The sequence below is a fragment of the Dendroctonus ponderosae genome, unplaced genomic scaffold, assembly GCF_020466585.1.
Source record: "Dendroctonus ponderosae isolate FM_Combo_2020 unplaced genomic scaffold, Dpon_F_20191213v2 Dpon_F_20191213_8, whole genome shotgun sequence".
Taxonomy (NCBI): Eukaryota; Metazoa; Arthropoda; class Insecta; order Coleoptera; family Curculionidae; genus Dendroctonus; species Dendroctonus ponderosae.
The window spans coordinates 9,998,680-10,021,496 of record NW_026019016.1 but is presented as its reverse complement, the minus strand read 5'-3'; the positions used below and the strand labels follow the sequence as shown (position 1 = coordinate 10,021,496).

General features: G+C 31.0%; 2 protein-coding genes and 2 long non-coding RNA genes across 8 annotated transcripts in view; 2 read left to right on the top strand and 2 right to left on the bottom strand.

Annotated features, from left to right (window-relative positions):
• LOC109546365 (cGMP-dependent protein kinase, isozyme 1) overlaps positions 1–11,398 on the bottom strand; it is a 21,578-nt gene extending 10,180 nt beyond the window's left edge. Inside the window, exons 1-4 of the mRNA XM_019917292.2 lie at positions 10,405–11,398; positions 4,140–4,563; positions 3,576–4,057; positions 3,047–3,193 (exon numbers count right to left, since the gene is read on the bottom strand). Coding sequence (XP_019772851.1) covers positions 3,047–3,193; positions 3,576–4,057; positions 4,140–4,563; positions 10,405–10,500 — 1,149 coding nt within the window. The 5' untranslated portion in view covers positions 10,501–11,398. The remainder of the gene's footprint in view (positions 1–3,046; positions 3,194–3,575; positions 4,058–4,139; positions 4,564–10,404) is intronic.
• A 1,197-nt stretch (positions 11,399–12,595) lies between these two features.
• Positions 12,596–17,366, bottom strand: LOC125505324. The gene is made up of 3 exons (XR_007282091.1): positions 17,302–17,366; positions 13,222–14,237; positions 12,596–12,663 (listed from the first exon to the last, which is right to left on the bottom strand). It is a non-coding gene; the product is annotated as an uncharacterized LOC125505324 (long non-coding RNA).
• Positions 12,613–22,817, top strand: part of LOC109546363 — a 46,840-nt gene continuing 36,635 nt past the window's right edge. The window contains exon 1 of one of the 4 annotated variants that reach the window (XM_048668913.1): positions 12,613–12,695. In XM_048668913.1, coding sequence (XP_048524870.1) covers positions 12,643–12,695 — 53 coding nt within the window. In that variant the 5' untranslated portion in view covers positions 12,613–12,642. Of the gene's footprint in view, positions 12,696–19,947; positions 20,145–22,817 lie in introns of those variants that run through there. The other 3 variants (XM_019917288.2, XM_019917289.2, XM_019917291.2) reach the window with 3 other exon arrangements.
• On the top strand, positions 13,473–17,360 carry LOC125505326. 2 transcript variants are annotated; one of them, XR_007282093.1, is made up of 2 exons: positions 13,473–13,533; positions 17,048–17,360. It is a non-coding gene; the product is annotated as an uncharacterized LOC125505326 (long non-coding RNA). The 2 variants fall into 2 exon arrangements; XR_007282094.1 differs by lacking the exon at positions 13,473–13,533 and adding an exon at positions 15,844–16,510.

Here is a 22,817-nt window from a genome sequence, read left to right as displayed (position 1 = left end):
GAGAATTATCTATTGGGCTGGAAAGTTTAACTCTCCGAGCCAACGCCAGCTTGAAATTCTGACTGATCATCGATTTCTATGTTCAGTTAGTTTCTTGCAGTTTTTTCAAGGAAAACTCTTTGAAAGTTTGGTTCTTTACTGTTCATATTTTTTTATTTGTCATTTCTAATTTTGGCACTTAATCTTTTTCCAGAAGAAGGAATAAATCCTGCCTTGAATCTATGCTTAACAATTTTGCCAAAATAAAAAAAAATACATTTTAGCTGTGAGAAAAGTAAAATCTGCACTATTTTTACAGCTTAACATAAAATAAGTGGGTTTTTCAGAAACTGTTCTAAGAAAATAACATCTTCAACAGCTTGAGAGTAGATTAAAGTTCTCTAAGCTCTTAAGTCTATAAATTTAAATATAATTTAAAATTCAAAATTTACCACCACTGCGTTTTAATTGTACTTGTTAATATTCCTGATTTTTATAGAATTTATGGTGTTCTCGATTGATTGAAGGAAATATTTTTAAAAGTATCCAAATTGGAGCTTCTATATCGACTGCCAAAAAACTGCAACATTTTTTTTAAATCTCTAAATCTGTTCGCCTTAAATGTGTCTAAAAGTTTAAATGCTCTGTTGCAAGCATGCGGTAAATATCAGTGGAGCAGAGAAAAAAATCAATTCCACATTGATTTTGAAGATGATTTAGATTTTAGAAGATTAGATTTGATAGCAGTGTACCAGACATTTATATATGAACTGTAAGTTCTAGCATTAAAATAATAATATTTCGATCTTTTTGCAAGTATTTTTAAATGAAGCGTTGGAAATATTTCGAAGAATATTTAATGTCTTCTAAATTGACATCAGAATAATAATAGTAAATTGCATTAAATTCCCATTTTTAAATAACTTTTAAAGTCGTCTATTAAAAGTTATACCATTTATTTTAAATTCACTTTCACGCCTCTATGGGGTAAATCAAGATTCAACTAACCCGAGCCTATTCAGCGACCATAAAAGGTTTAATTTCCTTTTAATTCTGGCGATTTCAATGCAGCAAAGTTAGTTATTGAATCATGGAACGCATTTTCCTGGCAAACAAGCTGACACTTCCTTCCTTGTTAACTGATTAGAAAATCAGCAATGACATGCAAATAGACGCAAATACGTTTTTCGTGAAACTGAAAGTTGAATTCATTTGTATTTTGCGTTTAATGAACTGATAATAATTGCTGTTTGAGCATTACATACAGTCTGCACATTGAGTGAGAAATACTAATATAAGTTTGTTGGAATATTGAAAAACTCTAACAGAAAATTAAAAAAAAGACAAAATAGCAACCCAAACAAATGGAAGCTGTTTGGCGATACAATTTATATGAATGTGGTATTTTTTCCTCAATATTTAAAGATGAGCATTGCTTGTTTGTTCTCATTTCAACTAAAACGTTTCAGATGGAAACACATTTTCTCAGATTTGAATCACGGGGATTTTGAAAGTGGATAATTGTAAACTATGTGTAAAATTTGTTAAACAGTGTTGAGATCGTAGTTCTGATAAAGACGAAAAAACGGTAATAATACGTCAACCGAAAATGAAAAAAACGATCTTTTAATGAATGCAGAACACATTTCTGCTGCTAAACATGAAGTTTTTAAATCACCAGAACAGCCATAATAAATAGCTAAAAGGCAGCACTGTTCCAGATAAAACACATCTGAAAGTTTGAAATGTTTTATCATCCCATGAGCAACTTTTACATTAACAGAGGATGCTACTTTGCAGAATTGTGCGCATTGCGTAATAAGGAATTCCAAATGGATGAGAGACCGTTACAACATAATATACATTAAAAATAAATGTGAAGTCAGATATCATTAAAAAGTACAATATTGGGTTCTTTTCTTTGTAGAACTTTGGCTTCTGTAATTTTATTAAATTTCCTAAAATCCGATCAAAAAAATTTGAATTAAATCTATTGCTTTGGATAATAAAATGCATTTGGTATAAATAATGTTTTCGGTAATAAGAGATCAATTCAACTTCAAAGCATGCTTTTAACATATAAACAATATTTGTAATATATGTATAAAATAATTCTTTTCGCAATCGTAAACTTTTCAGTCAGTTTAAACTGCCGCGTATGCAGGTAATTCATCATCCGCAATTAAAAGAGTTAATGTGTTAACCTGAAGGCGAACCTTTAATTACTTTCTTCTAACTAATATTTTAAATTTTACAGTGCTTTTTGAATGTTTAATTGAAAGAATAGCTTCTAATTTGCAGAAACAATCCATTAGCACGGCTGGAGTGAACTACAAAATTTTGAGAACAATTTGATTGACAATGTTTTAAAATAGTAAGAGGTTTTCAGTGTATATGGGCTATTAATGTAATTGACCTTAACTCGGTCTGTGCAAATTTGCACCAGGAAATTACTAATTTAGGAAAATGTTACAGAAATGCGTACTTGGTTGACTTTTATTGTATCGTATTCGATGGACACAACATAGGATTGTAGAAATTAAGAATATCAGCATGAGCTACAGCATGAGATAAACAGAAGAAATGAAAACCATAATAGCAGGTTAAAAAGTTGCGACATACAAGATGTATGCCTAATTAAAAAAAAATCCCCTCAAATAAAAAACCTTGTTGATTCTGCAGTATTATTTTCTTGGTTTGGATTTTTAATGTAAGTTATGTGCGTTATTTTTTTGCTCATCATGATACGATAATTTTTTTCAACATATGAATACCAATCAGGTGCCAGTTTTTTTTAACTAGTATTGTATTGCTTTGAATACGGTTTTTAGAAACAAGTCAAATTTCTGCTACTTATTCCTCATTACATGGACATTTCTAAGCACTTTTGAAATAACTTACATGTTCTACAAAACATGGTTGCTCAAAACAAATAGAATTTTACTTCTTTTCTATGTATATTTAATATCAAGTTGTCTTTTTATCCGGTTGGTATTTGTTCATACATCTTTTTTTTGATATTAAAACAAACATTAAACCGAAAATACTGGATTTAGATATTGCTTACCTTTAACTTGTGAACTTCTCTTTGCAATTTCAAAACTTCATTTTCCTTTGTACTTAACAAATTTTTCATTTCATGCAGTTCTACTTGAGAAGCGCTGTATTTCATTTCCATCTCAGTGATGTCCTTTCTCAGTCTTGACACAATCACCTGAAATAATGTTTGAATTGCTGCCAACATTTTTCGTCTCATTAAATCTAAATTCAAACGTCCAAATACAACTAAATATTTGCAATAATTTACAATTGAAAACGGGTGGTAATACCTGCCAAGCGAAACGTTGCCACGAAGATTTGAAATACGTGCATATAAAAACGTATTGCCGAATATAAAATCTATAAATACTCGTTAGGTCGATATTATTTTTGACCAAAATGCCAATTTCAAATTTTTGTGCAGATTATTAAAATATTAATTAACGCAAAACAGCTCTTACTCATCTAGGGAAAATTGAAGTATTTTTTCAGCGGGTTAATTGAAGTAAGCAACTGATAAATTAAGTGGAATATCACTTCATTGGCAGTAAATTTACCTTGAGATGGTCGTAATCTTCCACATAAATATGCGACATCTTGTTGGGTTTAAATTCGATAGTTTTCGAGTTCTTTCTTATCTGACTAATATTCTCTTCAATGGAGCTGCGCGATCCTCTCCTGAAGCTTGCCCCAACGGCGTTTCCCATTGGTCCAAATAGTCCAAATTCCTTAAAAAACTTCTCAGCTTCTTCTTCTTTCGTCGTCGGCTTATGGTGCTGTTCCTTATTATCTTTCTGGCATTCGTAGGCTAAAGCGGTCGCTTTGTGATAGTCAAGCTTGTGCTTGATTTCCGGATACAGATGGGCCGGGAACGAATGATTCTGATAGTCTTCTTTGGAAACTTCTACAGGAATTGGAAACGTGACTTCTGGGTGATTGAGGAACACGTTCGCTTTGATGGTGGGCGATGAGGTTGGAGTGCCAGGACTTTTCGGCTTGAGGCATAGGTGAGGTTGGCGGGCTGTTATTTCTGCTAGATCTATATTGGAAAAACGAATCTAATTAGAATGTGTTTTTATAAGTTTGGTTAAAAACTATGTTGTAAAAACTAATCCATTTACCTATTTCGGGGCTAGACAATCTCTTGGTGCTGTGACCATCATGTGACACCGGAATTGAGTTAGATCGCAAATCTTGGGAGCAACTGTTTGTAACTGTCTGCTTGTCTTCATGTCGGCACTTACACTTCGCGAAAAAACTTCCACACTGATGGTTGCTATTGTTAATATTCAAATTAAGACCTCGACCCACAGGATTGTTATCCCGGTCCACATTAACATTTCGTCGCGGACTTGGCACCTCTTTCTCTTCGGGGGATTCCTTGCGCGCATGGACCAACATCGCCGATATTTCCCTCACGGAAGCTGGATATGGATTGTTGATGCTGAATGATGATTCCTTTACGATCATCTTATTTATTGGTTTGAAACAGGACGAAGATCGGTTGTGGATCTCGGAGTTTGCCATATGGAAACGTTCGTCCAACTGAAAATAGACAATAAACATGCCATAATTTCATCAGTGACTAAATATTAGTTTTTGGTTCTGATCGGCCCATATTTGAGGGCCGGCCTAAAGTATTTTTGAGATAATTTTTCTGATGCCTTCCTCAAAATTATTTGTGTAATTTGGGATAAATCCACGTTCTCTATGAAACATTTTGATGCAGAACAGGAACAATTAATTATATTTTAGAAACGTTTTTTATTTTCGAGTCGGAACTGATCACATTAGTTATATTTCTGGTTATAAGGCATTGTCTCCAAAAAGATTTTTTGAGATTCGGAAGTTATGCAAATCATCCCGAAGAACAAGGCCTGGAAGCTTTTGCCACAATTTTCAGTAGTCTCACATTTCAAAATAGACTTTTTTGAAATAAAACTTTTTAGACAAAGAAGAAAACGTACTGAAATAGGTGGAGAAACTGAAAAATTAATTCGACTCAAAGAACTAAAATTAACTAATTACTAAGTTAATTACAATTCTAGTTTGGTTAAATTCGAAAAATTCAGAATTGAAGTTCAATTTATTGTGCAATCACAAGCTATTGCGGAAATTTATTTCAACTATTCAATATATTCAATTTACTTCGAATGATTCAAAAGTATCATAAAACAAAAAGACTGTTATACAATGGCGATTTAAAATTCGAAATCCGAAAGAACCAAAAAATTATCTCAATTGAAAGCTGGATGGAAACTGTGGATAGAACAGGCACGATTATACTAAACATTCGAGTTGATGTATACATTTATTGTCGGATTTTTAACGAGTTATACTGATTTAGTTTGCTGACACCTGAAAAAAGACTTTCCGACTATAAATTCAGACAATTATAGAGAAATACGTACAATACATTAAATACATTAAAGTATTAATTCATTTGCACATGTATACATATCAATAATGGAAACTCAGTTGAAAAAGTATTATTTCGATAACAGTTGTAAATGTACATTTTTAATTATCTTGCAGAACTTTTCCTAAGAAATTTCCTGTATTGGCTGGTCCACTTCGAATGGACTGAATTAATGAGCAAAATATTCTGATTTTTGCGCCATTAACTCCCTCAAAATACTGGATTGATAAAGAGAAAAGCCAATGTAGACATATAATTTGATAAGGAATTTATTAAATGATGATGAAGAAAACAATCGATTTGTTGAAAGAAAATTTCACAGAATTTTATGCTCATATCTTGGACCATTTTCAAGAAATTCAACAACACTAACCATAAAAGAGTAAACGGTTCTTCGAAGTAGCAAAGCAAAATGTCAAAAAGTTCTATGAATATTTTTCTCTTAGGTACTTATATCGGAACTTTTAATAACGACATTTGGCGTAACAATGTAGCAATTTTAATATTGGTTCACATTCGTTCTTCACAATCGCATTCAAAATATTTTTAGTATCACATCTAGAAACGTACCAGTTTTCTAGCAAATATAAAATTCTTTATTGAATTGCTATTCCTATTAAAATTTGTACGGGTTGTTGTTAGTCTGCAACTGATTATTACCAATTTGTGAATTTGATAAATAGTGCTTACATAATATTTACAGTTGATAAACAAATTTAATGGAATTCCGGTGACAACAGCTAAGGTCAACTGAAAGATGGCTGTTGTTTTTTATGTGGTTTTCTGTAGTTGTTCCAGATCCTTCTGGAAATATCGCCGAACAAAGTATAGTCTTGCTAAAAGCGACCCAACCGTATCCAAAACAATTTAGGGCTCTGTTGGCTATTCTAATCTAATCTCGGCTATCAGAGTAGTTTTGCGTCAACTGATCCGATCCTGCATTACAACTATTAATAAATCTCAGCACCCGATGAAAAGACATCAAACTGGTTTATCGAAAAGAAATTTCGTCGTCTGTTTTCCCACTGCCAACAGATGTTATTTATTCAAGCATTAAAAAAATGTTGAAGCAAATGGGCAATATTTATTTTGATTGTAAGCAGTATAAAGTCTGGATCGTAGGTCAGGCAATAGACGTAAGAAAACGATTATTAGAACGTATCTGGATGCCTTGATTCAATAGACTAAAAAGTTGAGTTTGAGGATCTGATTAGAAGCTGCACAATTGGTGTTGAGCAATGTATTTATGGCAGTAAATAACATTGGTCGGTATAATTGCACACAGAATGAATAGTTCCAGAATAAAATTTCCATCACAATACAGACTAATCCTAACAATAATATTCAACAAGGCTAGCTGAAAACAAACATCTGATAAGTATTAACGAGCAGCTACCTTTTTGAAAACCTATTTGCCGGAGGCAAAGATCCTTGTTTGTTAAGAATATTTATCTTGTTTGGTTTAAGTAATTAACATCTGAAATGCGTATATGAGTTGCGATGTTCAAATAAAATTCACGTGTTCTAGAAACTGGCGCACATTTACATTTCAGTGCATGTGAGACCTACCGAGACTTAAACAATTTGAATGCTAATTTCAATTAAAATAGAATATTTCGAAAGCTAACAAAAAGACTAGTTGGTTTTTTATTGAGGCTGAAAATTCTTATTGCCGCGTTTGAATAAAGATGAGCTTAGTGGTGACCTACAGGTCTTTGATTTCCTTCTAAAAGCTCAAATGTTTGCCTTGAAAATTATACTGCTTTCCCATCCTTGATTATCACATATGTAAAATGTATTTCTTTGGTCTCTTATCTCCTTCGGTGTGTTCACTTTTACTGCCTTTTTTTGTCGGCTTCCATTCAATATTGCTTCCAAATTTAGTCGTTGTTCTACTATTATCAGTTTTTCGATTTTCACAGAAAATTTGTAGGTTCAGGTTTCCAGTTCCTGTTAATTATTTGCTCATCTAGTGAGTGCTATAAAAATCGTTTCCGCTCGCTTGCTTGATCGATCTCTTCCCATTTGTTTTTCGAATATTCTTCTTTTGCAAATGTTACCTTAGATCTTATGTATTTTTATTTATTTAGATTTAAATGGTATAACTCTTAGCCCCGACTGTGCTTTATTGAGAACTACAAGTTACTAACATAAAATGAGTTACGAAAAAAAACTAATTTTTCAGGGGCAAAGAGACGAGCTTAAAATAGAGCGCACAGCTCATTAACATAATAACTCATGCAAATCATTTAGTTACTACAGGATTACCAAACTACAGGATGTTGAAGAAAGTCTTGTAAATTACTAATTTCGTATATTTATAAAATACTTTGCGCAAAATAGGTAAACCTAATTTTAATCATTCTCTTAATTTAAAAAATAAAAGACCCGTCCAGAATCGTAGAGACACCATGGAAAGAAAACAAACAGCTTTTTAATTTTTTCCTCTATTTTGAATGAATAAATTGATGCATGTTATCAAAATACCATGCATGTAAGAGCGTTGCTTGGAAATAAACATAGATAAGTCAAGAAGAAACAAAACACCTTTGTCAACACAAATATAAAATGTGCCCTTCTTTAGATATCCATCATTACTAATAAACAGAATATAATTAGCATTAACAACAAACAAAATGCGTAAATAACACGCAGCAAAAATAGAATTTCCGGAATTTCCGGTCCCATGAAGAATATATCTTTTCGGTTGTTTGTCAAATGTTTTCGTACTGTTTTATTGCCAATTTATTACTAATCCAGATTATTATTATCTATAGGAAAACAAGCATGGGGTTTGCAGTTGCACGAAATGATTACACGCAAATCTAGAGCAACAATCAAGCAACAAAGGCGATTATGGGAAAATAGGTAAACAGGTTTTTTGCCACTGAAATTGCAATTACCATATAAGCCCTTGAAAATTTTAAACGGTATTTCATTTGGCATTAATTAGATTCTTATTTCTCAGAAATACAAGTATTAAATCCGCTCTTGTGTGTTAAATAAACGAAAGGCTATAAAAAAACGATAAGAGATAATAGCAAAATATAATGACAACCTTATAAAGTTGAAAAATTAGACGAATTTGCTTCTTCAACCACAATCTACAATTCATCGCTTTTAGGTAGTAGTTAGCGCTAAATAAAATAAATACTTGAAAGTCACTTATTTTGTCTGCTTAAGTGTATGACTTTTATATTATTTTTATACGTATCTTGTAAACATTATTAAGCACTTACCTAATGCCAATACACTTTCAATGCGTGTATAATAATTATATATGACGTGAAATGAGCTTGCTCTAACCATACTAATTAAATTATTATATTTGGAAGTTGTTTGTTGAGAAACTGAGATCCGTATTTGTTTAGCTTTAATTTGGCACACTCGAGCAAACTGAAGGAACCAAGCTCGGTATTAAACAATTTAAAAATAATTATTTATGGGCAAATGCGTGGTTTGGAAGTTTGTACTTGAGCATTGAAATTGCAATTTTACATTGTATGCACATTTTATTTCACGTTTAGCCAATGAACATAATTTGTTGTTGGTGTTAATTACAAATAGAATTACATAATTGTTGCCGTTGCGTAAACTAATATATGTCCTATGCATGACTTTAACATTTCCCAACACTAATTAAACTTGATATGTATATTTATTTTTACGAAAATGCTGATTAACAAAATTTATGCTTTTTAAATCTGATCAAATCTACAATATTGATTCGGGTGAATTATTCAGGTGTTTACTGAAAAATATTTTATACACTTTTCCTCAGACAGATACTGGTTTTGATTTATTAGCATCAGACAGCTAATATTTAGATAACTATTTATAATACTTTTAAGGATTGTAAATTCCATTTAAAACTGCTATGCTTTGCAAGTGTTTGCTGTTGCTGCTAACGAGTTATAAACAAAATAAGTTATTTACCATTTAAAGATAGGCCCACTAACTGTCGGTGTTATAGATGAGAAATTAAATGAATTTACTTTATTTTTCATTAACAATTAGAGATGTAGTTTATGTAAAATAAAGGTAAAAATACGCATTTTAATGTAGATTAGAAATATATTTTATATGCATTGCAAAGGTATTTACTTCAAAATAATTGTAAATCTGACAGACTAGCTCAGGAAAGGTCGAACAAATCATCAAAAAACTATGGAAAAGTACTAACTGGAAATCGAAGCAAATAGAGCAAATGTTTTGGGTGAAAAGTAAGTGAAAAAAGTATATAGCAAGTAAGGAAACAAAGAATGAAACATCTGTACAACATGGTCGGACGATTTGAGTGCAAACTGGATGCAGACGGCTCGGGACCGAACTTTGTGGGAAGCTGATGACGATGATGATTACTTCAAACTTTTGTAAAACAATAGTTTGTTTTTCTGGTTTATCACTCACATGATTTTTAACTTTCCTGTTTAGCAAGTTCTTACTCATTGAAATGATAATATTTTTCTTTATATATTCTTACTGTTACCAAGATATATTAGTCCATCAGCAGCAGCATTACGATTAATCAAGTGCATTGATTTAATCTGAATATGAATAACATAGCAACGAGAAATAATTATTGTGGTAGGATCAAGGTATTAAATATTATTTCTCTTATTAAGATAGTCCCACACAGAGTACAATTATCAATCAAAAACCTATTTTTATTCAGGAATCGATTTATATAATGTGCTATTATTAACAATGCGAATATTAGATATTATCTGCTTGCCACGGGTTGAGGTAAATATTTAAATAAGAATAACGTTCGTATATTGTTGGCATCCCAAAAGATGTGCACATATTTGGCTTAGAGTATCGGCAAATAAACATCAAATCAATCAAACGGTTCGTTTCAAACCACCGACAGTTTTGTAAGTAAGTGCACGCGAGACATTCATGATGCAACCGATTAAAATCCTGTAGCTGATTAATTAATTTTTAAGTTAAGAACAAATACCTACGGTAACAGGTTCCAAAAACAATGAAATTACACTCCATATTAAACAAATGTGTTGTACTGACTGATAACTGAGAGCAAATATACAAATCTGCAACATATGGAAATGAGCACTATTTTTATAATTACAGGCCTCAAGATTGTGCAATCCGATTTGTGTACAAGCAGGATTAATTGCAGAAAAATGCAATTACTCAGATATGCCATCGATGCTAAATAATTGCACTTAAAATGGTTTTATCTCGATTAAATTATTTTCACTAACGACTGACGTGGGGAATGCCTGTCCTAAATAAATGAAATTGCTTAAGGTTTATGGCAAAATTGTGTCAGGATAAGTTGATTCTAGGACCTACTTATTTTACGACCTCCGCCTATATTGTGCATAAAAAACCCTAACTTAGTGAAACCTTCGAAAAAGGTCTAAAGAACTAAAAAAAAACAGCTTTCGCTGATTTAACTTGTTGTGATGAAGACAAGATGCACACTATATGGACTATATATTCTGTTAATGGTTTAGTCTTGCAATAGATTATATTTGGTCTGATGTCAGCATATCTTGTCTCCATGTTCACTTTATCAAGTGAACTCTATGCCTTATGTGCTTATCTCTTGTGACTTAACGATTAAATGTTGAGTTGTGCTAGACATTTTTTGTGGCGTGATATTTATTGCTGAGAATTCACTAGCAAATATTTCATCTTCTAGTTATTTGTCTTTTTCATTAATTAATTCAATGTTATAAAAGTTTTCCTTTCGATCGACTAAGCTTTATTAGAAGCAAATTAGTCTAGTATGTACTGTTTTCTTAATAACAGTCAATAAACCCAATAATTATTGCTCACAGGTCAATTATTTAATATTGTGTATTGACACTGAACGGCAGGCAAATTTAGTGACTAATCAATATTTGTTGAACACTCGTTTGTTTTATTATGCATTTAATCAGGCAGTTTATGGACTTTTTCTACGTTTAATTTCTTTTTCTTCAGGAATATCTTCTGAATTAATATTTTGAAATCAATTTTTTTTTCTGCAATAAATATGATTACACCCTGAAATATTAATAAGCCTGAAACAGTACTTTAAAGGAAAACGGATTATTTAAAAAAAATGTTAAATTGAAATATAAATAACAACACTTAAAAACGACCACCTAAAGAAGTGTTTGAAACATAAAAATAATTATTACCTCTAAGGTATTTCTTTACAACTAAGCAGGGAATGAAGTATTTCTGAATTTGATTGATGTGTAGCTCAAATAACGCAAAACATTAGTTCCATAAGAGTTTAAGTGTCTTCCATCTTTTTTATTTTTTTAACATCCTATAATTTACAATCTGTTACTATAACATTTAGTAAATGGTTTGGTGTGGTAAATGCTAAAGTGTTCCATCTTGGTAAGCATTAAATCTCGTGAACATAATCGTTCTAAAAGATTTGGTAAAATTCTTAATTTCAGTCTGCTTAAAACCAATTAAACGTGCTCAAATAACAATTTAAAGAATCAAAACATATTTTATCAAAGATATGTAAAGAACCAAGGTGACCGAATAACTTAAAAATTAAATAACCTAAATTTAATAATAAAAAAAAATAATATAGCGGAATCTGTGACTTAATAGCTTATTTTTTAAGCTGCACCGAACAAACCCTTTCCTGGCAAAAGAGTTTGTTCACGTACTTACAAAAATATATTTTACTATTTAAATCAGATAGTTACTTCTGAAAAAGGTATCGTTTTAAAAAATGGGTAGATTTAATAAATAAATGACTCAATATAATAATTATGTTGCGAGCGCCGTAATAATAGTAAAAATGCGAAAGTAAACTTAAAACTCAACTATCAATCCGAGAATAAGCCTCAAAAATGGAAACAACATTTTCAATAAGACAAGAATCTATTTCTTGTTCAGCTTACAGATTTTTAATATTTAATGTAATTTTACGGTCTTTTTGCTATTGACGTTCGTGGTCGACATCGCTTGTAATTTTCGTTCTTCACATTGAAATAACCACAAAATTATTTGACATAAATACAATACAATGTGATAAATTATGACTGAGGCAACAAAGTTCACATTCATTACGCAGATGCAGAAAGCACGAAGTAATTCCAAAAAATATTATTTATAGTAATTATCAATATAAATATAAACGTATTAACTTATTTTTTTTTAGTACTCAAATCAGTAGTTCTGTGATTGCGTTTTCAATAGTTAGGATATATTCCTGTAAAGGCATGCCCTCACCATCATGGAATCTAAAAATACAATTGGAACACAGTTTGAAAAAGTGAGTAACCAGTGCTTATTTTGACATAAAAAGATTAATTGTTTATGTAGAAATAACCGGCAATCTTATTCACGTCTTCAAGGACTATAGTAATAATTTAATATATCCTGCAAATCAGTTCATATATTTATTTATTACTTCCCTTTTCTACTTCCAGCGTATGTAAATTAAAATAACACAGTCATTCTCACTTACGTAAATTGCAATAAACTTTCTTATTCAGTCTGCTTTTAAAGTTAATAAGTTCTTATAATTAAGAATTTCCTTACGTACAGCAGTCGTTTCATGTGTTATTTAAATTTGATAACCAGAAATATTTATTTCACAAACCGGTTTTAGCAATTATTATATGATTTGCAAATTTTTGCAAAATGGAAACGTTCTTTTGATTGGAAAACTTTCTTGTTTTTGCGCAAATATCTTAGAGCTTCTGTAAATACAGCAGAAATGTAAAACATACTCCGATTAATAAAGTTTTGCAAAATATGAGTAAAAATAATTTGTTCCATTGACACAAATAGCTTACCAAAGTTTCACATTAACGATGATCATAAACAATAAATAAACGTCGAACCTAGTTCCACTAGAATAAATAACTGACGTTCATGGCCGTTTTAACTGTTACAGAAAAACACAATAACTTTCTTGCTAAATTTTAAAATCGAACAAAAACCGAAAAAATTAACAGCAACTTGTTTTCCACCGAATAGTTAACTGATGGTACGAACCTCGATTTAATTCTCGCTCATGTAATTTAGAATTCGTCGGCCGACCTTGCTGACTCTTTTGCTCATTATGCGACTCCATTATCGCTCGTAATCTTATCAATTGTTTAAAGGTAGGTATATCAGTAGAGAAGCGTATTTGTACATTATAGGCTCTATGCGTAATCATTAATAGCAATGGCTTTGGCTCCTAACAAAACTACCAGCGGAAATGTGCAATTCAGTGATTTCGCTTGAGGGGATTTAGTTGATCTCTTTCAGCTGCCATAGTCGCACCTCAGACAATTTGCTTTTACTTTTATCAACAGGAAATTAATCAACAATCTGAAATTGCTATTGTTTGTTTGGTTTTTGCATATGATGAGCGAACATCAAATTTGTACCAAAAATTCGAACTGTTTTCCATTGGGATTCATTTTTTAAACAACACATAGTACGAAAGCTATTGACTGACACTTGTATTTCAATTAGAAGATTAAACAAATTCGCCTTCTTATGGCCAGTGTGGTTTTGGAAACAGCTGTTCGGAAGATCTCTGTGGATGAGCGCCCAAACCACATGCGTATGTCCTTCAGCCATAAGTTCTGGCGTCTTCCGATGGATCTTTTTCCCTGAATCTTCCCATCCATCCTTGCTTTTTACTGCTGTTCATAAACCCTATTTGTTGCTCTTGGTATTGTTTATTGTTCTCTCTATTACGCTCCAGGTTGCCGTCGTCTCTTCTATCTTGATGTGTTTTATTTCTCTTTCTAGTGAGCTTCTTACTTGCTCTTTTATATTAGGATCTCCCAGTCTTCGAATGTCTATGACTTTTGTTCTGCTAAACAAATAGCAAACTCGATTTTACGAAATTGTAAAAAAATATATATACAAATTTTTTCAATATCTTTGGCAATTTAAAAATGTGCGATTTTAAATGTAAATAAATAGTTGTAATAAGCGAAAAGAAGATGTAAAAGTTGTTGACCCATTTGCGGCGAAATGAGCACTGAAATCCAAAAAACATTTATAAAAGGTTAGTTGCAGAAAAATTTGTCATGTATGATCTGTGCGTCTAACCGAAAATTTTACTCAAATGGAAAAGTCTATAAATGATAAGAAACCCTAGATGGCAAATCTGTACACGTGATCAAAACAAATATATATTTAAAAACGAATGACAGCAAAAATGACGAAAATGTTTGAGTAAAGCACAAATGAAGGATAAGGTGCTTTAGAATAGTTTCACCATTTTTTTAATCGTTTAAGTCATTATAAATAAAAGTTTGAATTTTTAAGCAAATTTATTCTAATGCTCAGCTACTGATCAGGACATTCGGGGTATTTTTTTTTTAAGTCAGGAAATATTTCTTCTGCTGAAATATTTTTACACCAAGCCACTAGACAATTACTAATCTCTTTAAAATATAAAATTATGTATGATTTTCTTCAACTCACTAAAGTAAATTTGTCGGGATAGAAGAAGAAGACGAATTATTTTTAAATACTTCTCACGTTTCACGGGATATTAAATTACATTGCAACCTAGATAACAAAAGTAGAAAGCAGTAAAATACAATAAAAATGTAACAAATTTACAGCGATTTTTAAAATACAGAAACACACACTCAAGGTTGCAAATTAATAGAAACTAGACGCATAAGAGGCAGTACCTCTTCGACAATCAACTTTTCTATTTTTCTAACTAACGTTAATTTGCAAGCCACTATTATTATTTTTTCTATTCTTCAATCAAACTGAGTAAAAGAAGTTCTTAAAATTTTAACACTGCACCTTGGAAGGTATATAGCTTTCGCTACAAGATGTTCGCTGTACGACGTTTTTATCAATAGTTTAACCAAGAAGTTCATCTGAATGTCTTTCAGTCTACATGTTTCAATAAAACATATTTTAAAAATGAAAAAAATAAAATTATTTTGCATGTTCTTCATTTCAAAAGTTTCGATTAACAGCGAGAAAATTAGTATTCGTCTAAACAACATAGAAATAAAAAATGTAGGGATTTTATTAAAAGGTGTTTAATACGGCGATTAGTATACACCAAGCATAAGACTAATAAGTTTTGGAAAAATCGAATGTGCGTCTAAGTGGAATATCGATCTGTTCTTTAAGTAATTGCTGGTTACAAATTGCATTTCTTTGTCACCTAAGCAAATATATCTTATCTGTTTTATACCGCTTAATAAATTTTCTAGGAAAGAAAATCCGTATGAAGGTCGTTTCTGACAACGATAACTATTGTCGTCTGTTTGTGATTGACATGATCGCTTAATAGGGGTATTTCGACTTTTATTAATATTAATTGTTTTAGTCTGTATTTCAAGTGATTTTGCGTACACTGACTTAACGCTTGTAAAACTTAAATTTTTTTAAATATTTTTTTTTATGACATAATTTCCTACTATAGTATTATCTAAAAAAAAAACGTTGTAGAAGATAGAGAAATCTGAAATAAATTGTGCTTGGGTACAAAAGATGTTTCCAGATATTTTAGCTTGCTGTTATCTCAGTGTGGTTAATGTTGGTTGCTATGGGTAAAAGTATCTAGTTAATTTATATTCAATGCTTCCAAGATTAGTATATTTTGAGGCAAGTAATGGAATGTGGCGCGTTTTCGCTGGAACAAGGATTAGTTTTCTGATAAAGAATTAGTGCAGACATTTTGCAACATAATTTTCCATGAAAAATAAAATAATGGTTCAAATCAACAAATGCACATAGTTGGGCTTCTAAATCATGCACTTATTGTAAATGATAAGGATTATTTGCTGTTGGATTTGAGTCGTAGATAAGTTGATGATAATGTAATTCTTAGCCTTTGTCATAGCGCTTACTTCTAGAAAGTCGATTCTTTTGGCAATTTTAGTTCAAACTTCTTTTTTAGGATACATAGAAAACTACTGCTTAAATATGTAGTTAACATTTTAGAAAATATGTCTCGATACGCCACTGGTCAGACCGAACTAATCAAAAGTAATCAACCAATGCCCATTACAACGCTTCTGTAATTTAATATCATAACAAGTCGTTCTATTTATTATTATTGCTTATTAGTTAACACCTCGTGCTCGTCTAGTTAAGGTTGTTTATGTAGGTTTTCAAAGAATATACATTTTTTTATTTTAAATAACTTGAATTTATTTCAGCCTCAATGTCCTGAAATAAAAAATAAATTGACACATACGGGGGTAGACTGTGTGATGTTTCCAGTCTAGATTGATCTGCCGGTGTTAATTGACTATTTTTTACTTTCATTCATATGCATATGTTTAGCGACGTTTAGCGGAATTCTCGCATAATAATGTTTAAAAATAGATGATTTTTTTCAAAGTGATTTGGCAGAATTTATAAACAAAAATTTCTATAACTGTGGTTAAATGATGTTTTAACTTTAATTCAAATAGTAATGAATGAAATAAATGCCAGCAGTGTTGATTGAAGCACACAATTTGCAGATAATAAACTGTTTAGTGTTTTAAGATAATGTCTCATGATTTATCCACGAAAGTTATTATTTTTGAGCCGCAGAAAGCAATTATTATTTTTATTTTATTATTCAATGATCTCTTGATTATTCAGTGAATTGTGATAAAATCTGGAAATATTTCTATAGCGAAACAGTTTTAGTGTTTCAGAGTTCAACTCATCGTGTCAAAGATGTCGCGCGTAGCCGAAGATATTAAATAATTCAACATCTGCTGGACTAATTAGAATTTAGAATAATCTGAGATTTTAAAAGCTATAAGCCGAAATATACGTAGAATGTAATTAAATATTTGTTTCCAACCTATGAAATGTAATTTAATTATCATTTCAAATGTATCTGGTTTACAAATAACAAAATACACAATGAATACAACAAAAGCTTTTCATCTACCCACCGTAATAAAAACTAAGAGCGGCATTTTGATTTGCGGGTCCTAACACTCACACACGGATTTAAAAGTATACGAAGCAAGCACTTAACTGAGGTTTATTGAATATCCATTCCTATAACGTATTTTTAAAAATTCCCAGTCATGCCAAAAATTGTTTTTTTCCTCAAAGCAACAGCCAAGTTATTAAGGCTTTTGCTTACGAACTAATTCAAGACAATAATACTTAATGTACCAGCAAGCTTTTTTCAAAAAAAGTGTAGCAATGAATTAAGAGTTGTTTTTTTAACATATTGGCAATTGGAACAGTCAACAACCTTTGGCAATATTTGTCACATTTGATGAGAATAACGTAAATCATCTATTTCACTTGGACAATAGTCGATTGATTTTAATGGGATTAGGAAATTCATGTTTTATGGCAAATTTTTGAACAGTTGGCATGTATTTGGGAGCATGTGTAAATATTTGCAGATTTCACTGTTCTGAACTTTAAAAATACTTTATGAGTTTCGGTGTGAATCAATGTCTGAACGGAGACAATAAATTTGAATTGTTCTAGATTTGAGTCAGAGTTGTAATGCAACATTTCTAGATCATTGGTTTATAGTTAGAAACTAATTGTATTTCGAGACATTTTAGTGCTGTTTTCTAACTTTAAAGTTAAATACTGATGTAACTAATGTAAAAGTTTGGTTTATATTAAAAGTGTTCTTGATAAATTAAAGGTTTATATTAAAAGTGTTCTTTTCTCTTCAATTTTTTATGACTACTTTTGTGTTTGAAGAACTTCGTTTGATAATGCTTTCCATATACTTCTAATAATATACTTTGCATCAAAATCCCAAATTAACCTTGTAATAAATGTTGATATAGTAAATATTTGATAAAACGTTTGAGTGTATACGCAAAATAAGGAAAAACTAGACAATTTTCTAACCCCTTTTTGATAATATAGTTTTAGTCTCAGCTCAACTGCTGTGAAGGATCAGAAAAGTTCCTCTTTAATTTTCTTCTAGAAAGATAAACAAAAGTCAATAATACTTCAGGATTTAAACAACTGTAATTAAAATTCCTTGAACCCATACAATTTTGAAAATAACAAACTTTGAGGCAAAAAAAGATTCAGAAGGTTCGAAAGTGTTTGTTAAATGAACAACTCCTTGAAGCATAATATTTACATTAAAATATGTTAAAAGGGTTAGTAGATACATCACGAATATAATAATTAAATCTCTGAACCTTATAAAAATCTCAGCAACAAAATTTAATTACATTTCATCAGATTTACTGGATATTTGATCTTGAGTAAAATACTCGTAAAAACAATCTCTCTGATGGATTTCAAAGCCCCAACATTTTCTAAAAGAGTCGATAAAAAGTCTAAAACCATCTTATTTTAAAAATCGAACGTTTCGAGGCGAAAACCAGTAGTACAATGTTTGCTATGAGTACTAAAATTTTAGAAATATTTGGGCAAGAATATGCCACCTTAAACTATATTTTTCTCTGCAACAAGCTGATCATTTAGCTTTCGTTCTTGATAGTTTGTGCACAACCAGAAGCAGTTTATCAGAAATAATAAGCAAAAGAAAAATAGTTAATACCAGAATACTAAGCCTTAGCAAAATGCAAATGATCAAAAATATTTAATTAAAATTGCACGAAACGATCCCTATTAATGCGAATTAGAAACTAGTAGTATAGTTGTTTCTGGAATTGAAAGCATTTCTGGAGTCCAAATTGTAATTTTGGGTTTGGATTGTATTAAATTTCAGTTTTGGTTGCTATGAACCATCATCATCACGTGCAATGAAAACTTGGAAGACTCAGGAAAGTTTATATTCGCAAAATATTCAGGATAAGTAAATATAATTTCATCTGTACTTAAAATAACATGACTAAAAAAGCAAAAATAGAACTTTGAAACAATTTTTGAGAAGAACATTTCAACCACCGTTGTTTCCCCAACGGAACTTTCTTATATATCACAATTTACAGTTTACAACGCTTACACTGTTACATTTACAGTTTACAACGCTTACACTGTTAAATTTACAGTTTAATACAAATCTTACACTAAGCATGAGGAAAACATTTAAAATATAGCTAAAGTCTGAATTTCTTCTGCAATTGTTTCATTTTCTTTGCCTGCGTTTCTCAAAATGTTAATTCTCAGTATAACTTAATGTAGCTATAAATATTTTGGCTGCATCATCTGTTGATTGATTCCACGGCTACACTACCACTCCATCCTTTACTTCTATGATGTTAACGACCTATTTTTATCCTCAATATTACTAGATTTATAATATCTTAAAATACTGAATGAACATGGGATAGGTTACGCAGAAAAATGCATATATTCTGAATAAAATTCCTGTAAGCAAGTTATCACAAAAAATAACAAATAAACCTTTCTGAACTTAAAAAAATATGATCTTTGACTTGACTACGGTTCTGGATTAGTTATACAAACATAACGCCACGTTATTGATGTAATACAACTGAAATCAACTTCCAGCAGCAAAAAATGAATCTCATAACTCAAACAAGTTTCTAAGCTTAAAGCGTTTGAACACGATTTGCAATGGACGTGAGCCAAAAGCCACGAGAATTCCGCTCCCGATCCTCAAAATTCAGCAAAAATAGAGGCTCGACGTCGAATGGATCCCGATTCCCGGTATCTAAGATCCAGGCTTTCACTATGTCTAACATGCGCATAAGATGATTTTGCTGAACTTACCGATCCAGAGATTAGTCATCTGCCGGCGGCCTCTTTAAGCCAACCTTTCAAATTTTGCAGAACTCAAAGCTGCTTTAATCTGTGTTTTCCAGCCAACACTTCGGTAAGCAAAATAACATTGCCTTTAATATGCTTCATTATGTAATTGTAATTGATTGCAATTTGAATTTGCTTTGTTTTTTTCGAGGATTTTTTCCCATTAATTCTGATTGTTGCAAAATATTTGATTTAAAAATCTAAAGCACTGATATCTAACGTCATATTTTTCAGGTGTTTTCCACCATCCAAACTAAGCCAAATTTTTAATTTAATTAATTCCGCGGGTTATTTAAATTAAAAAAATTGTGAACTAACAAAACAAAATCTAACACATACAGAGTCATCTTAAATTTCTACAATTAAATCGAGAAGAACATTGGAAACACATTGCATTAAATAGAAGTTACATAACAAAAGTGAGTTTTCGAAAATTCTGGACACAAACATTAAGGAAAATTCATATTGACATTAATTTCATACCTCTTTAATAAAATATCTACTTTCCTAAAACAGCACCTAAAAATATGAAACAAGAAATTAAATCATAAAATTACTGAAAGCATGCTATGTTGCAAATATGATCTCGTATTTTTACCAGGGATATTAAGTTTTCAGGCAGTTCGTATATACTGAGCGTTAAATCTGAAACTAATTAGGTTTTTTGTATTTTTAGATCGGTACTTTTAGAATGTGCGCGAGTTTATGGGTATTTTCTCTTAAATTAGCGTACCAATATATTGATCTTAAGCCGCAGTTTGTTTTAAGTAAAAACACAAACCGCAAATATTACTTTTAGCTGTCTAACCAAATAAAACTATTATTTGGGAGTTCTAAGTATTCGTACATAAAATTCAACAATTACAGATTTTCGAGACAGCTAATTTTACTGGAAAATGAGCAGAACTTTATTATTCGTGAGGTGTTCGTAAATTTTATAAAACAAGAACAATGTGCATAATTGATTCGCGATTACAATACCATTTTTGGGTTTTATTGAAAGAAAAAAAACGGAGAGCTCTGGATTTAAAATTGCAGGCATTTAAAATATTATTCCAAACAGTTTTAATGCACCAATTTGAATGTGTATTCCATACTACATTTCCTCAACGCTCTTTGTCAAACTTGATATGGACTTTTAAGGCCTCCCAAACGTGTTACATGCAAACGATGAATATGTTCAAAGGCATCCAATGTTGCTGTTCTTGACCTACCTTTCGAAAGTATTTCATTTCCACCTCGTTTTGAAAAACTCTGTGGAATTCCTGACATGTTTCACATTTCGTGATCCTACCTTGAGTAAATGATTCACTGGGAGGTGCTCTAAATGACACACAAGTTCGAGTGATTTAATGACGCATTTTCTGTTTTCTTATAGCGCCCACCATCTATGAGACTAGATTTTAGATTTGGTAATTGCTTTATGCGAAAAAGCACATTAGTAATCAAAACGTGCATTTCTAGAATGCGGAGAACAGAGTTAGTTCTTCCATTCATTTCTTTTAACTAAAAATAACGTAACGTAATAACGTAATTAACGTTAATTCTCATTTCTTATAACATCCTTCAGAATAATTTTAGAAATCTGCTTTTAGTCTTTTTAGAGTCTGCTTTAAACATTGATATTAATTGTTCGTTTAGATTAGTTTTTAACTACATACTTTTTTGTGTGCGTGTTAATGGATTTATTCTCCGTTGCGTTAGTTTACATAACTGTGTTTCTAATTATAACGCGGTCGAAAAGTAGCTCTAAATCGCAGAAACATCTAAACGTTTTCAAAATTTCTAACTCATCCATATACGTATTCAATAAATTTCCATTCAAACGTTTGTTCATGTATTTCAGCAATTGTCTTTATTGTAGTTATTTTTAGGATGAAAAGTAATATGCGACTTATGCCTTGAGAACAATTTTAGTAATTTTCTTTTAAATGTTGGGAGAATGATTACTCACTTGTTCCCCCGTTTCAACTGAATTTGGCAATGGTGAATGAATACTTGAATTGAAGCAAATATTTGACTTTTTGTTACTTTAGATGGATTAGAAAAAGTAATCAAATTAGTATTTGCAGCTTTTGTATTATATATATAGCTAGTTTTTAGACGCTATTTACTTTTTATCAACTTTTATTTACATAGACTGAGCTCATATAGACTATTTAGTAAGTCTAGATTTCTGCTTTTTAAACTGATTTTTTACTTAGCTATTACGCTTTATTTGTTCTATATCTTTCTTTACTTCAGCGTAATTACTGTAGCGGATGCCAACCATACCAAACGTGTGGTAGTTTAATGCATTTCTTGCTGGGGGTTTTAGTACAAGTAATTATGTATTTACTTAATATACAATTTTCCGAAAATGTTCAGTTTCTTCACAAGGCGTGAACGTTTTAATTCAAAGAACATGATTTATCTTTATTGGAAAAAGTGCTTGAAATAGTCGAATTAAATTTACAAGTTATGAAAGATCACACAATTTTTTAAATAATGTTTTATTTTAATGAAAACCAGCGAAATAAAGCTATTTTACTTAAAATAATTCATCCCTGATACAGAAAACCAAAATAAAACGTTTAAACTCCGTAGACCGGAAACTAAACGTATCCGGAATTTTATATAATTAGAGATGATACACATTTAGATTTCCTAGTTACATTAATTTTATTTAGAGGTTTCGTTTCCCTTAATGACAAACTTGAAAATTTGGCATGCCACGAAATTAGTAAAATGAAAAATTATA